The sequence below is a fragment of the Anas platyrhynchos genome, chromosome 15 (genome assembly GCF_047663525.1).
Source record: "Anas platyrhynchos isolate ZD024472 breed Pekin duck chromosome 15, IASCAAS_PekinDuck_T2T, whole genome shotgun sequence".
Lineage (NCBI taxonomy): Eukaryota > Metazoa > Chordata > Aves > Anseriformes > Anatidae > Anas > Anas platyrhynchos.
In genome coordinates, this window is record NC_092601.1 from 3,065,803 (window position 1) to 3,079,609 (window position 13,807).

Here is a 13,807-nt window from a genome sequence, read left to right on the forward strand (position 1 = left end):
TACATCATGTGTACATATGACGTGTGCCTCAAAGAAGATGAAGGCTGCATGCAGTTTAGCAGCAGCTTTTGTTCATTTGTGCAACTGAAATTTTGTTCCTGTGGAAATTCCTCCTCAGTGGTAAGTGTCTTCATTCTGAATATTCTGACTGCATTGTTCCAATACTTTCATATCTGATATTCAAGATCACACAAGAAAATGAAACTAATGAATCTGACTATGGTGTGAGTAAAAACAGTCCTATTCCAGAATTAATTCTCCTTGCTCCTTTTCCATCTTATCTATCCTTTCTGCTGCTTACTCAGAAGCACAGCATAACCTATCTGATTCATACTCTAATGGCTTTCTTATTTCCTCCTAAATTGCTTTGTAGAATAAAGCAGAGGGGATACTTGTAGTATATAAAGGAATTTCATGAGGAGTTCCAATTCGCAGATACTAATTTTGTTTCAACCTTTTTTTGGTCTAAATATTGCATGTGGATGCATAGTAACAGTATTATTGTCGTGGTTCTGCTCGAGTGGGTAGCCGAGCTCCACCACAGCCGCTCTCTCACTCCCCCTCCTCAAAGAGGAATGGGGAGAAAATATGTGAAAAGGGCTCAAGGGTTGAGATAAGGATGAGAAAATCATGCAATAATTATTGTAACGGGCAAAACAGACTCAGCATAAGAAGATAGTACGATTTATTGCTCATTACTAACAAGCTAGAGAAGTGAGAAACAAAGGAAAGAAACCAAAAGCACCTTCCCCCCCCATCCACCCTCTTCCACCTTCTCCCCCCGAGCGGCGCAGGGGAATGGGGGTTATGGTCAGCCTACAGCACTTCTTCTCTGCCGCTCCTTCTCGGTCACTCTCGTACCCTGTGCTGTGGGGACCTGTAGTGGGTTTACGTGGCAAGGCTTTGGTAGCAGGGGGCCATAGGGGTGGTTTCTGTGAGAAAGATCTAGAAGCTGCCCCATGTTTGGGAAGGGCCCCATTGTTTTCCAAATCTGAGCCAATAAGCGATGTTGTTTTGCGCCTCTGTGAGAGCATATTTAAGACAGGGAAAAAACGCTGCGCCACACAGCAGCCGGGAGAGTCAAGGGAGTGAGAAACAGCCTTGCAGGTGCCAAGGTCAGTGTAGAAGGAGGGGGAGAGGTGCTCCAGGCGCCGGAGCAGAAGTCCCCTGCGGCCTGTGGTGAGGACCATGGTGAAGCAGGATGTCCCCCTGCAGCCCATGGAGTACCACGGTGGAGCAGGGTTCCACGCTGCAGCCCGTGGAGGAGACCACGGTGGAGCAGGTGGCCCTGCACCGACGGAGGCTGCCGCCTGTGGAAGACCCCTGCCGGAGCAGATTCCAGGCCGGACCTGTAGCCCGTGGAGAGGAGACCACGCAGGAGCAGGTGATCTGGCAGGAGCTGCTGCCCGTAGGGGAGCCAGGTTGGAGCAGTTTTCTCCTGAGGGATGGACCCCGTGGTACGGACCCATATCTGGAGCAGTTCTGGAAGAGCTGCTGCCTGTGGGAAGCCCACGCCGGATCAGTTCGTCAAGGACTGCATCCCGTGGGTGGGACCCCACAGCACAGGGGACGAGAGTGACCGAGAAGGAGCGGCAGAGAAGAAGTGCTGTAGACTGACCATAACCCCCATTCCCCCGTTCCCCTGCGCCGCTCGGGGGGAGGAGGTGGAAGAGGGTGGATGGGGGGGAGGTGCTTTTGGTTTCTTTCCTTTGTTTCTCACTTCTCTAGCTTGTTAGTAATGAGCAATAAATCTTACTATCTGTCTTCTTATGCTGAGTCTGGTTTGCCCGTTACACTAATTATTGCGTGATTTTCTTGTCCTTATCTCAATCCTTGAGCCCCTTTCACATATTTTCTCCCCATTCCTCTTTGAGGAGGGGGAGTGAGAGAGCGGCTGTGGTGGAGCTCGGCTGCCCACTCGAGCGGAACCACGACAGGACCCACCCACGGGATGTAGTCCTTGATGAACTGATCCAGCGTGGGATTCCCACAGGCAGCAGCTCTTCAAGAACTGCTCCAGATATGGGTCCGTACCACAGGGTCCATCCCTCAGGAGAAAACTGCTCCAACCTGGCTCCCCTATGGGCAGCAGCTCCTGCCAGGTCACCTGCTCCTGCGTGGTCTCCTCTCCACGGGCTACAGGTCCGGCCCAGAATCTGCTCCAGCAGGGGTCTTCCACAGGCGGCAGCCTCCATCGGTGCAGGGCCATCTGCTCCACCGTGGTCTCCTCCATGGGCTGCAGCATGGAACCCTGCTCCACCGTGGTACTCCATGGGCTGCAGGGGGACATCCTGCTTCACCATGGTCCTCACCACAGGCCGCAGGGGACTTCTGCTCCGGCACCTGGAGCACCTCTCCCCCTCCTTCTTCACTGACCTTGTCGCCTCCTGCAAGGCTGTTTTCTCACTCCTCTCACTCTCCCAGCTGCTGTGTGTCGCAGTGTTTTTTTCCCTGTCTTAAATATGCTCTCACAGAGGCGCAAAACAACATCGCTTATTGGCTCAGCTCTGGAAAACAATGGGGCCCTTACCAAACATGGGGCAGCTTCTAGATCCTTCTCACAGAAACCACCCCCATGGCCCCCTGCTACCAAAACCTTGCCACGCAAACCCACTACAATTATATAAACATACTAAATGTACTCAGTGACATAATTTTGTACTTTTCATTCTCTTATGAAACGATGTAAAACGACCTATTGTCTTTAAACTTACCCTAGAATTTCAAGATTATACTAGGTATTTTAATGCAGATGTTACCTATCTTCTGGGAATCTGAAGTTAGCAAGCTGAAAAGCTTGAAAGAACAGTAATTTTAGTTTGAAAATTTTGGCATTGCAGTCATTGCATGTTTCTTTGTGCATTGCTGCAGAACCTAGATTTAGGACAGTTTGTACTCTAAAAGTGACTGCAGTTGTGTTTTGCTAACTGTACCTGTATTATTTGGTAATTATTAAGCACAGAATTCTTGTTAAGTAAAGAAAAACCTGTGTAAGCCCACAATCCAAAAATATTGTTAGTAAGAAAGTTTAGTCCCTTCCTGTTCACTTTCTTCAGAGTTACTGCATTACAGTAGTTACTACACCATACAACCATACAGTTACCATTTCAGTATTATCCTATTCCAGTTCAACCTAACTATTTTGCAATATACACATCCAAAGAACAAACATCAGTCTATGCTAGAGAACTGCAGTAATCAGAAACACTTTAACAAAAGGATTACAGCACCTACACATTTAGGCATTATCTGTATTATGTATATTCACTAATTTGTACTATACATCGTTCCCACATTTTTTTAACCTCTCTCTCCATTGGACCATCTTTGTTGAATTCTGCTATTTCTTGACTACTAATTGTGATAGTATGGTATATTGACATTGATAGTTTGTACTACTTGAGCAATATGTTATTAGTCAACAATATTACTGTCTCAATAGAAATTACCATAAACTAAACTTATGGTCGTGAACATTATGATCAAAACTTGCTCTTTTATTCACCCATGCAACATTATTCCTTAGAATAGGAATTCCTTTGTTTAGACAAAACAAAATGAAAGAACAAAGCCTTCTATGAAATTTGTTATATGCTTTTATCTTCGCACTGAATGAGAACATTGAAAGAAACACACACATTATTGTCATATTAATTACTGCCACATTTGCCCAAGTAATAATTTAAGACATATTTTTACAAGACTGCAATGAGAACACTTACTGCAAGTGACAGAACCATGCAGATGAGCCAATTACATTCTTGATAAAAGTTTAAATTCGAGTGTTTCATTTCTAACTTTGTTGTTTTGATATACACAATGCAATGTTATTCCTTTGCATTTGTAAACAGACCACCACTTCAAGAGAGTGATTTGGTGACTACAAGCATATTTGTAGTATACATTTACAAGTGCTTGCTGGATCTTTACTCACTATCACAGGGAATGACTACCAAATGTTTGTAGATAATTGTGTAAGCCATAAAATGTAAGCCTAGAAATCACACATTCAGTATACATAGAAGTGCATTACATATGTACACTCTCATACGCAGTAATAATGCCACATGGCCTTATTTACTGAGTCTACCCTGTGTATAAACAGTAGATGGCCATGAAATTTCAATTTAGGTAGTATCTTGTAAGCAGTAAGTGGTTTTAGCTCTAACAGTTTATATAAACAACTCACCAACATATGAATACGACATACCAAGATGAGGAGATTGATGAGGAGTTCTACAGGCAGCTGACAAAATTACAGAATCACAGAATTTCTAGATTGGAAGAGACCTCAAGATCATCTAGTCCAACCTCTGACCTAACACTAACCAGTCCTCCACTAAACCATATCACTAAGCTCTACATCTAAACATCTTTTAAAGACCTCCGGAATGGTGACTCCACCACTTCCCTGGGCAGCCTGTTCCAATGCCTAACAACCCTTTCAGTAAAGAAGTTCTTCCTAAGATCCAACCTAAAACTCCCCTGGTGCAACTTTAGCCCATTCCCCCTCGTCCTGTCACCAGGCAGGTGGGAGAACAGACCAACCCCCATCTCACTACAGCCTCCTTTAAAGAGAGCAATAAGGTCGCCCCTGAGCCTCCTTTTCTCCAGTTTGAACAAGCCCAGCTCCCTCAGCCGCTCCTCACAGGACTTGTTCTCCAGGCCCCTCACCAGCTTCATCACCCTTCTCTGGACTTGGAGTTGCAAAAAAAGTTGCAAAATTGTCAGTGCTTGCTCTTGTGAGGGACTTCAATTTCCCAGATATATCCTGGAAACACAACACAGCCCAGAGAAAGCAGTCTAGGAAGTTTCTGGAGAGCGTGGAAGATAGCTTCCTAACACAACTAGTTAGTGAGCCTACCAGGGGTAATGCACTGCTAGACCTTCTCTTCACAGAGACAGACTGGTGGGAGATGTGGTGGTTGGAAACTGTCTTGGGCAGACTGACTGAAATGGTAGAGTTCTCCATTCTTGGAGAAGCCAGGAAGGGGACCAGTAAGACTGCTGTGTTGGACTTCTGGAGGGCTGACTTTGAACTGTTCAGGACACTGATTGGCAGAGTCCCTTGGGAGGTGTTTCTGAAAGGCAGAGGAGTCCAGGAAGGCTGGGTACTCTTCAGGAAGGAAATCTTAATGGTGCAGAAGCGGTCTGTCCCCACGTGTCCAAAGATGAGCTGGTGAGGAAGAAGACTGGCCTGGCTCAACAGAGAATTGTGGCTTCAGATAAGGAGAAAAATGAGGGTTTATAATCTTTGGAAAAAAGGGCGGGCCACTTGGGAGGACTATAAGGATGTTGCGAGGCAGTGCAGGGACAAAATTAGAAAGGCCAAAGCTCATCTGGAGCTCAATCTGGCTACTGCCTTTAAAGACAACAAAAAAATGTTTTTACAAATACATCAATGCAAAACGGAGGACTAAGGAGAATCTCCATCCTTTACTGGATGCAGTGGGAAACTTAGTTACAAGAGATGAGGAAAAGGCTGAGGTGCTTAATGCCTTCTTCGCCTCAGTCTTTAGCGGCAATACCGGTTGTCCTCTGGATACCCAAAACCCTGAGCTGGTGGAAGGGATGGGGAGCAGGATGTGGTCCTCACCATCCGCGAAGAACTGGTTGGCGACCTGCTACAGCACTTGGGTGTGCACAAGTCCATGGGGCCGGATGGGATCCACCCAAGGGTACTGAGAGAACTGGCAGAGGAGCTGGCCAAGCCACTTTCCATCATTTATCTGCAGTCCTGGCTATCGGGGGAGGTCCCAGTTGACTGGCGGCTAGCAAACGTGACACCCATCTACAAGAAGGGCTGGAGGGCAGACCCGGGGAACTACAGGCCTGTCAGTTTGACCTCAGTGCCAGGGAAGCTCATGGAGCAGATTCTCTTGAGAGTCATCACGCAGCACTTGCAGGGCAAGCAGGCGATCAGGCCCAGTCAGCATGGGTTTATGAAAGGCAGGTCCTGCTTCACAAACCTGATCTCCTTCTAAGACAAAATAACGCGCTGGGTGGATGACGGAAAGGCTGTGGATGTGGTCTACTTGACTTCAGTAAGGCCTTTGACACCGTTTCCCACAGCATTCTCCTCAAGAAACTGGCTGCCCTAGGCTTGGACTGGTGCACGCTTTGTTGGGTTAAAAACTGGCTGGATAGCTGGGCCCAAAGAGTCGTGGTGAATGGAGTCAAGTCCAGTTGGAGGCTGGTCATTAGTGGCGTCCCCCAGGGCTCGGTACTGGGGCCGGTCCTCTTTAATATCTTTATCGATGATCTGGATGAGGGGATCGAGTGCACCCTCAGTAAGTTTGCAGATGACACCAAGCTAGGTGCGTGTGTCGATTTGCTTGAGGGTAGGAAGGCTCTGCAGGAGGATCTGGATAGGCTGCACCGATGGGCTGAGGCCAACTGCATGAAGTTCAACAAGGCCAAGTGCCTGGTCCTGCACCTGGGGCGCAATAACCCCAAGCAGAGCTACAGGCTGGGAGATGAGTGGTTGGAAAGCTGCCAGGCAGAGAAGGACCTGGGAGTGATGGTGGACATTCGGCTGAGTATGAGCCAGCAGTGTGCTCAGGTGGCCAAGAAGGCCAACGGGATCCTGGCTTGTATCAGAACCAGTGTGACCAGCAGGGCTAGGGAGGTGATCGTCCCCCTGTACTTGGCTCTGGTGGAGCCGCACCTTGAGTACTGTGTTCAGTTTTGGGCCCCTCGCTACAAGAAGGACATGGAGGTGCTTGAGTGGGTCCAGAGAAGGGCGACGAAGCTGGTGAGGGGCCTGGAGAACAAGTCCTACGAGGAGCAGCTGAGGGAGCTGGGCTTGTTTAGCCTGGAGAAAAGGAAGCTCAGGGGTGACCTTATTGCTCTTTACAGATACCTTATAGGAGGCTGTAGCGAGGTGGGGGTTGGCCTGTTCTCCCACGTGCCTGGTGACAGGACCAGGGGGAATGGGCTTAAGTTGCACCAGGGGGGTTTTAGGTTAGATGTTAGGAAGAACTTCTTTACTGAGAGGGTTGTTATGCATTGGAATGGGCTGCCCAGGGAAGTGGTGGAGTCACCATCCCTGGAGGTCTTTAAAAGACGTTTAGATGTTGAACTTAGTGATATGGTTTAGTGGAGGACTGGTTAGTGTTAGGTCAGAGGTTGGACTAGATGATCTTGGAGGTCTCTTCCAACCTCTACAATTCTGTGATTCTGTGAAACTTTGTTAAAACTGTGAGCCTGAACATTCAACTGATGTTGTGTCAAACAGAGTTTTAGAATGGCTTGGTAGTGAAAAGACTGAAGTCAGTCAGTGGTACTGGTTTACATCATCCCATTTCTAAGAAAAGGATTGGAATTATCGTGGATCACAGGCTCAGGTAACAACAGAAGCATGCTACTAAAACAAGTAGAATATACTGGGATGCATGTATGAAGAAACACATTTAAGATAAGAAATAATTACTATACAGCTTATTTTATACATTTGTTTTTGAGTTAAGTTGTAGACCAACTGAGAAGAGACCAGAGGTCTCTCTGTGGGGAAAAAAAAAAAGAAGAGCTGAGGGAAGACATGAGTTAAGTCTTTAAATATGTAAACAGGCTAAAGAGAAGGAAGTGTAACAGACCAAACTGCAGTAAGGAAGAATTAGGTTGGATATTGTGAAAGAGATTTAAGGGCCAGGCTAGTCACGCATGGTTAACAGCCAGCCATCTAAGGTCATGAGAACAGAAGAGATGATCTCAGTCAGTAATAGCTGTATCTGCACTCTTTCTTTTAGAAAAAAAATCTTTCTTATCAAGGGTATTCCATTAGATAGATGAAATAGTCTTAACAGTGCTTATTCAGACCCCTTAAACCTGAGTAATAATGCTCTTCTTTTCCCCCTAACTGTGAATGTATCATCAAATATGAAGAAAGAAGTTAGTTTAGACATTTGGAAAAGGTCACTGATAGCTCTGGTATTCATAAAGTAGTCTTAAAGTGTTATAGATCCTGTTGTGTAAAAGTGTCTCATCTATTGAATTATTTTCTATATTGCAAGTCTATTAATTAAAAAATGCCTAACAGAGAGGCATACATTTCCCTATACAGTACCAGGAATGTGATTATTTTCACAGAATCACAGAATTTCTAGGTCGGAAGAGACCTCAAGATCATCAAGTCCAACCTCTAACCTAACACAAACAGTCCCCGCAAAACCATATCCCTAAGCTCTACATCTAAACGTCTTTTAAAGACTTCCAGGGATGGTGACTCAACCACTTCCCTGGGCAGCCTGTTCCAGTGTTTAACAACCCTTTCGGTAAAGAAGTTCTTCCTAACATCTAACCTAAAACTTCCCTGGTGCAACTTAAGCCCATTCCCCCTGGTCCTGTCACCAGGCACGTGGGAGAACAGGCCAACCCCCACCTTGCTACAGCCTCCTTTAAGGTATCTGTAAAGAGCAATAAGGTCGCCCCTGAGCCTCCATTTCTCCAGTCTGAACAAGCCCAGCTCCCTCAGCCGCTCCTCGTAGGACTTGTTCTCCAGGCCCCTCACCAGCTTCGTCGCCCTTCTCTGGACCCGCTCAAGCACCTCCATGTCCTTCTTGTAGCGAGGGGCCCAAAACTGAACACAGTACTCGAGGTGTGGCCTCACCAGAGCCGAGTACAGGGGGACGATCACCTCCCTAGCCCTGCTGGTCACACTGGTTCTGATACAAGCCAGGATCCCGTTGGCCTTCTTGGCCACCTGAGCACACTGCTGGCTCATACTCAGCCGAATGTCCACCATCACTCCCAGGTCCTTCTCTGCCTGGCAGCTTTCCAACCACTCATCTCCCAGCCTGTAGCTCTGCTTGGGGTTATTGCGCCCCAGGTGCAGGACCAGGCACTTGGCCTTGTTGAACTTCATGCAGTTGACCTCAGCCCATCGGTGCAGCCTATCCAGATCCTCCTGCAGAGCCTTCCTACCCTCGAGCAGATCGACACACGCACCTAGCTTGGTGTCATCTGCAAACTTACTGAGGGTGCACTCGATCCCCTCATCCAGATCATCGATGAAGATATTAAAGAGGACCAGCCCCAGCACCGAGCCCTGGGGAACGCCACTAGTGACCGGCCTCCAACTGGACTTGACTCCATTTACCACGACTCTTTGGGCCCGGCCATCCAGCCAGTTTCTAACCCAATGAAGCGTGCACTAGTCCAAGCCATAAGCAGCCAGTTTCTTGAGGAGAATGCTGTGGGAGACGGTGTCAAAAGCCTTGCTGAAGTCAAAGTAGACCACATCCACAGCCTTTCCCTCATCCACCCAGCATGTCATTTTGTCATAGAAGGAGATCAGGTTCGTGAAGCAGGACCTGCCTTTCATAAACCCATGCTGACTGGGCCTGATCCCCTGCTTGCCCTGCAAGTGCCACGTGATGACACTCAAGAGGATCTGCTCCATGAGCTTCCCTGGTACTGAGGTCAAACTGACAGGCCTATAGTTCCCCAGGTCTACCCTCTGTCCCTTGTAGAAGGGTATCATGTTTGCTAGCTGCCAGTCAACTGGGACCTCCCCCGATAGCCGGGACTGCTGATAAATGATGGATAGGGGCTTGGCCAGCTCCTCTGCCGGTTCTCTCAGTACCCTTGGGTGCATCCCATCCGGCCCCATCGACTTTGTGATCGATTTTGTGAAAGGTAACATTACAAAATCCTTCAGCTGTCTTTGCTTAAGAATATACTAACAACAAAATAACAGTTTTCTTAACTATGAAATGTTGATAAATAGTTGACTTCCTCATTTTTATGCTTCCCCAATTTTTATTGATTATTCATAGGAATAACATTGAACAGTTAGAACTGGCTGAGTTTAAATGGTTCATAGAGACAAAAGCAGCAGCTGGCTATACTTACCTTGGGTTTGGAATGCAGTAAATTGTTTAGTATCATCATCAGCCAGTTTCAAAGCTGCAATCTGGAATGCACCTAGATGTGCACATAGCAATTACATAGCTGGCTGAAGGTAAATGACAAGGATCAGAAGTGATAAAAGCACTAATAAGCCTTTAAAACACGAAGTCCTTTACTCTTTCTCAAATTAGGCCTCTCAAAGTTGTTTTCGCATGCATAGCATGCGCAGAATCTTCCATTGCTTACTAGGAGCAACAGTTCCTTTTTAGTACAACTAGTCCAGCCACTTAGATGGGTGCTTTAATAATGTTATCAGCTGGGATTATATACAAGATGTTGCAAAGGGTACTGAAATCCAGAAATCGCAGGTGCATTCACTAAGATTGATAAAGAGTTAATTCACAGTCTAAGAAAAAAAAAATAACACTCCACAGAATAACTCACCATCTTGCAGTGTTTTTCAGATAGGGGAAGAAACTGTTGCAGCAAGGTCCTGTTGGCACAGGGAATTCCTAGATGCTCCTTGCAAACACGTGTGCTTTTGCAAATCTTGCAGCTTTTGCTGCAAAAGATCTTGCTTCACTCACTCATTTGAAGGCAAGGCAATAAACAAACTGTTTTCCTACAGAAAATGTGTACAATCCATTTAAGAAATAGCTCATTGCTCTACATATCAGACAATATAAATGACTGACCTTGCCTTCTGGCTCACTGGAGACCAGAAGCTTTTGCATATGTAACTCCTGCAGATCAGAGCACACAAACACACACACCAACTGTCCTTAGAAGAGAATAGAGAGACTAAGTTGTTCTCTTTTGATCTCACATCAAAATCTACTTAGTAGATAGTATTTAATTTCCATACACTGTGGAATTGTGTTTGCAGCTTTAAAATGTATTTATTACCAACCACCGTGTTCTCGTCTTGAACACGGTGCACCAATACATGTACTTATATTTCCAGTAATTTAGGCACAAGAAGTATCTAGGGGATGACTCTCGTCTTGTAGATGAGAGTCATCCCCTTTCTTTCTTTCGTATCATCCTTTTCTTTCGTATCACTTTCTTTCGAGTCATCCCCTTATCTTTCTTTCGTATATGCAGAGGAAATGTTAATTAACAAAACCCAATTGCTGGACAATACAGTCCCAAACCACAAACCTACACCATATGGATAACGCAATGCTTTCTTTAGGACTCAAATTCTCTTTAGACAAGATGGGAAATAGTAATATTTTTCAGAGAGTGCTTTTTAAGGGTTTTTGATTTGATTTAGCATTTTTTTCAGGAGGAACGATAGATAAACGTAACTAGAAAAATACCTAAAAATAGCATACACTTGAACAAGAAAGGAAACCTTCAAACAGACAAATGCGCTTAAGAACAAGTTTTCACAAGGTGGTGAAAGTATTTACATTTTGAACCTGGAGAACCTATTCCAAGGAATTCTGCATCACATCTTTTGAGTTAATTTCACTTCACTGGAACACACGGGTTATTACTGTACCACTTTCACTATTTCAGAAACACAGAAACCAGAAAGGTATTTAAGTACAAGATTATGCTTAGTTAGAAAGAGACATCTTTCTTACAAGTAAAGTTTACTGGCATGGTTATTACTGAAAGAGAAAACACAGAGCAAGATGCTATTTCCAGACACATCTAAATGGTCTATAACAGCTTCTGCTTTCATTCCACGTATCAAGCTCACCCTGGTAACATGAAACGCATCACTGGGAACGCCTGCCTAGGCACGTGCTCCTAGAAACAACGGCTAACAATAGCAGAAACATGTCGCATTCATAACAACACTTCCAAGAGCATCAAGTGTTTCTCAGATAAATGTAGTTTACTCTGTTGGTACAAGACTGTGAAAGAAACAAGCACCATGATTACTATCACATATGCACATTTCCCTCAACTTAAATCTGAGCCCAACAAAATCCAAGCCCCTGCCAAAAAAACCCCAAGTCTTGTTATACTCCAAGTGTGTTGTTTGAAATCACAAATAGCCAGAATGGCCCAGCGCAGTGCACCAATACATGTACTTATATTTCCACGTCTTTAGGCACAAGAAATATCTAGGGGATGACTCTGTGTAAATCCTCCACTTCGAGGCTCCACATATTCTCATGCACCGGATTTTCAGAAAGATCCGTCATCTTTATTGCTCGCAGTACAGGCTCGGGGCTGCAGGACCGCACCACGCCCATCACCATCACGTACTTCCCTGAGAGAAAATACAACAAAAGCAGCCAGTCTGAGGCCCCCTTGACCTTTACGTCTTCATTTCATTTCTAAGGCGGGCAGCGAAGCCGTTATGACCACGCAACGAGCTCGAGGTACATTTCGGGACTCCGGCCCCGCTCTACACCCGCCTCCCCGAGGCCTCAGGGGGCCGCCGAGCGCCGCCCGGCCCCGGGCTCCGCTGTACCTGCGCTGAGGCACGGCCGCCCCTGGGGCACGGCCTCCACCCCCAGCACGGTGAAGGCGCCGCTCGCGTCCCTCAGCCGGGCCGAGCCGCCGGCGGCACCGCCCCGCGCCACCTCCAGCACGGTGCCCTGCATCCACGCCGCCCGCAGGCGCAGCGGTACCCGGCCCGCCTCCGCCAGGCCCAGCGCCCACATCCCGTCGGCGCCCCGCACGGCGCCCCGCAGCTGGGCCGCCAGCACCTTCACCGGCGGCCCCGCTGCCTCCCCGGACATGGACATGGACATGGACATGGACATGGACGTGGCCCGGAGCCCGCCGCGCAGCCGCTGAGGGACGAAGCGAAGGGGAGAGGGCGGGAAACGCCGCCGCAGCCCCGCCTCAGCCGCCTGGCGCCGCTCGGCGGCCGGGGCCGCGCTGGCAGGCCTGGGTCAAGCCGAGGGGGGGGAAAGGCGGTGCCCGGCCACGCTCCGCCTGCCGCGGAGCGGGGCTGTGGGGTTGTGTGCGGGGAAGGCGTTCCCCACAGCAGCCGGCCCGGCTCGCCCCGCTGGTGGCCGCTGGTCAGTAGGAGCCGGTTCTTGCTCCGCCTCAGTTCCCTAGCTCCCTCGCCTGCTCCCCTGTGGTGTAAAGACAGAGTGTAAGACCCCAGCCCGTGCTTTGACCGGAGCACAGAGTGCATCCCCGGGGGCGGCACCCTCCACGGGATGAAGCCGCACCGGGTGGATTCGTCCCGGCCCCAGCCCGGCTGTTGTGGGCAGCCTGGAGCCGGCCCGGGTGCCGGTCCCCGGGGTGTTTCGTAACCACTGAGCAGGAAAGGAGAAGGTTAATGGTCACTGTGCAGTTAGCGTCCTCTGCTTCGTGAGAACAACACGCTGGTTTGCTCAGGAAGGCTCTCAGGGTAACACATATATACACACATATACATATATGTATACATACATATATGTGTGTATACACACACACACACACCTGTGGAAATTTCAAGCACTATGCACAGAAAGCACATGCAGCCCTAAGCTGGGAGCTTTTCAGCATTACTTTTCAGTCTGTTTATATTCCAGACAGGCTAATTTGCTTCACTTCACTTTGAAATCCCTGAAATGCTGTGGTCTGTTTCAGGTGGGTAGGTTGGCACTTTATTTGGAAAATATACCAAGAAATAGGCCAATGGAAAAGCAGGAGAATGGGACAAACAAAAGTAAAAGAATCAGGAAAATTGTGGGGACTGTTTCCTCAGGTTCACAAGCTTTCTGTTACCTACAAAAATGCAAAATATGTAAAAATACATAGAGAACTGACTTCTCTCCAGTCACTTTCCAAAGCACGTTTTGTTCTCCATTAAAAGAGCCATTACTCTATTTTAAAAAATCCAGTTGCAAGTAGCAAAATACATTGAAAGACATTTTTTTGCCTACTCATCCATGAATTGTTTATTCAGAATATCTTTTCTCCGGAGACATTTTCTGTTTAGAGACATTCTGTAAATGGGACTTTATTCCTTTTTTTTTAGAGTAAGGAAGCTGTTAAT

General features: G+C 47.3%; 2 protein-coding genes across 2 annotated transcripts in view; one reads left to right on the plus strand and one right to left on the minus strand.

The window, feature by feature from the left end:
• Positions 1-1,770, plus strand: part of LOC106019526 (uncharacterized) — a 105,135-nt gene extending 103,365 nt beyond the window's left edge. Inside the window, 1 exon segment of the mRNA XM_072023999.1 lies at positions 1-1,770. Coding sequence (XP_071880100.1) covers positions 1-124 — 124 coding nt within the window. The 3' untranslated portion in view covers positions 125-1,770.
• A 9,907-nt stretch (positions 1,771-11,677) lies between these two features.
• Positions 11,678-12,781, minus strand: RMI2 (RecQ mediated genome instability 2). The gene is made up of 2 exons (XM_027468954.3): positions 12,284-12,781; positions 11,678-12,079 (listed from the first exon to the last, which is right to left on the minus strand). Exons 1-2 carry the CDS (start codon positions 12,576-12,578, stop codon positions 11,931-11,933), a joined length of 444 nt encoding a protein of 147 aa, XP_027324755.2. The 5' UTR covers positions 12,579-12,781; the 3' UTR covers positions 11,678-11,930.
• Between the last annotated feature and the right edge of the window lie 1,026 nt (positions 12,782-13,807).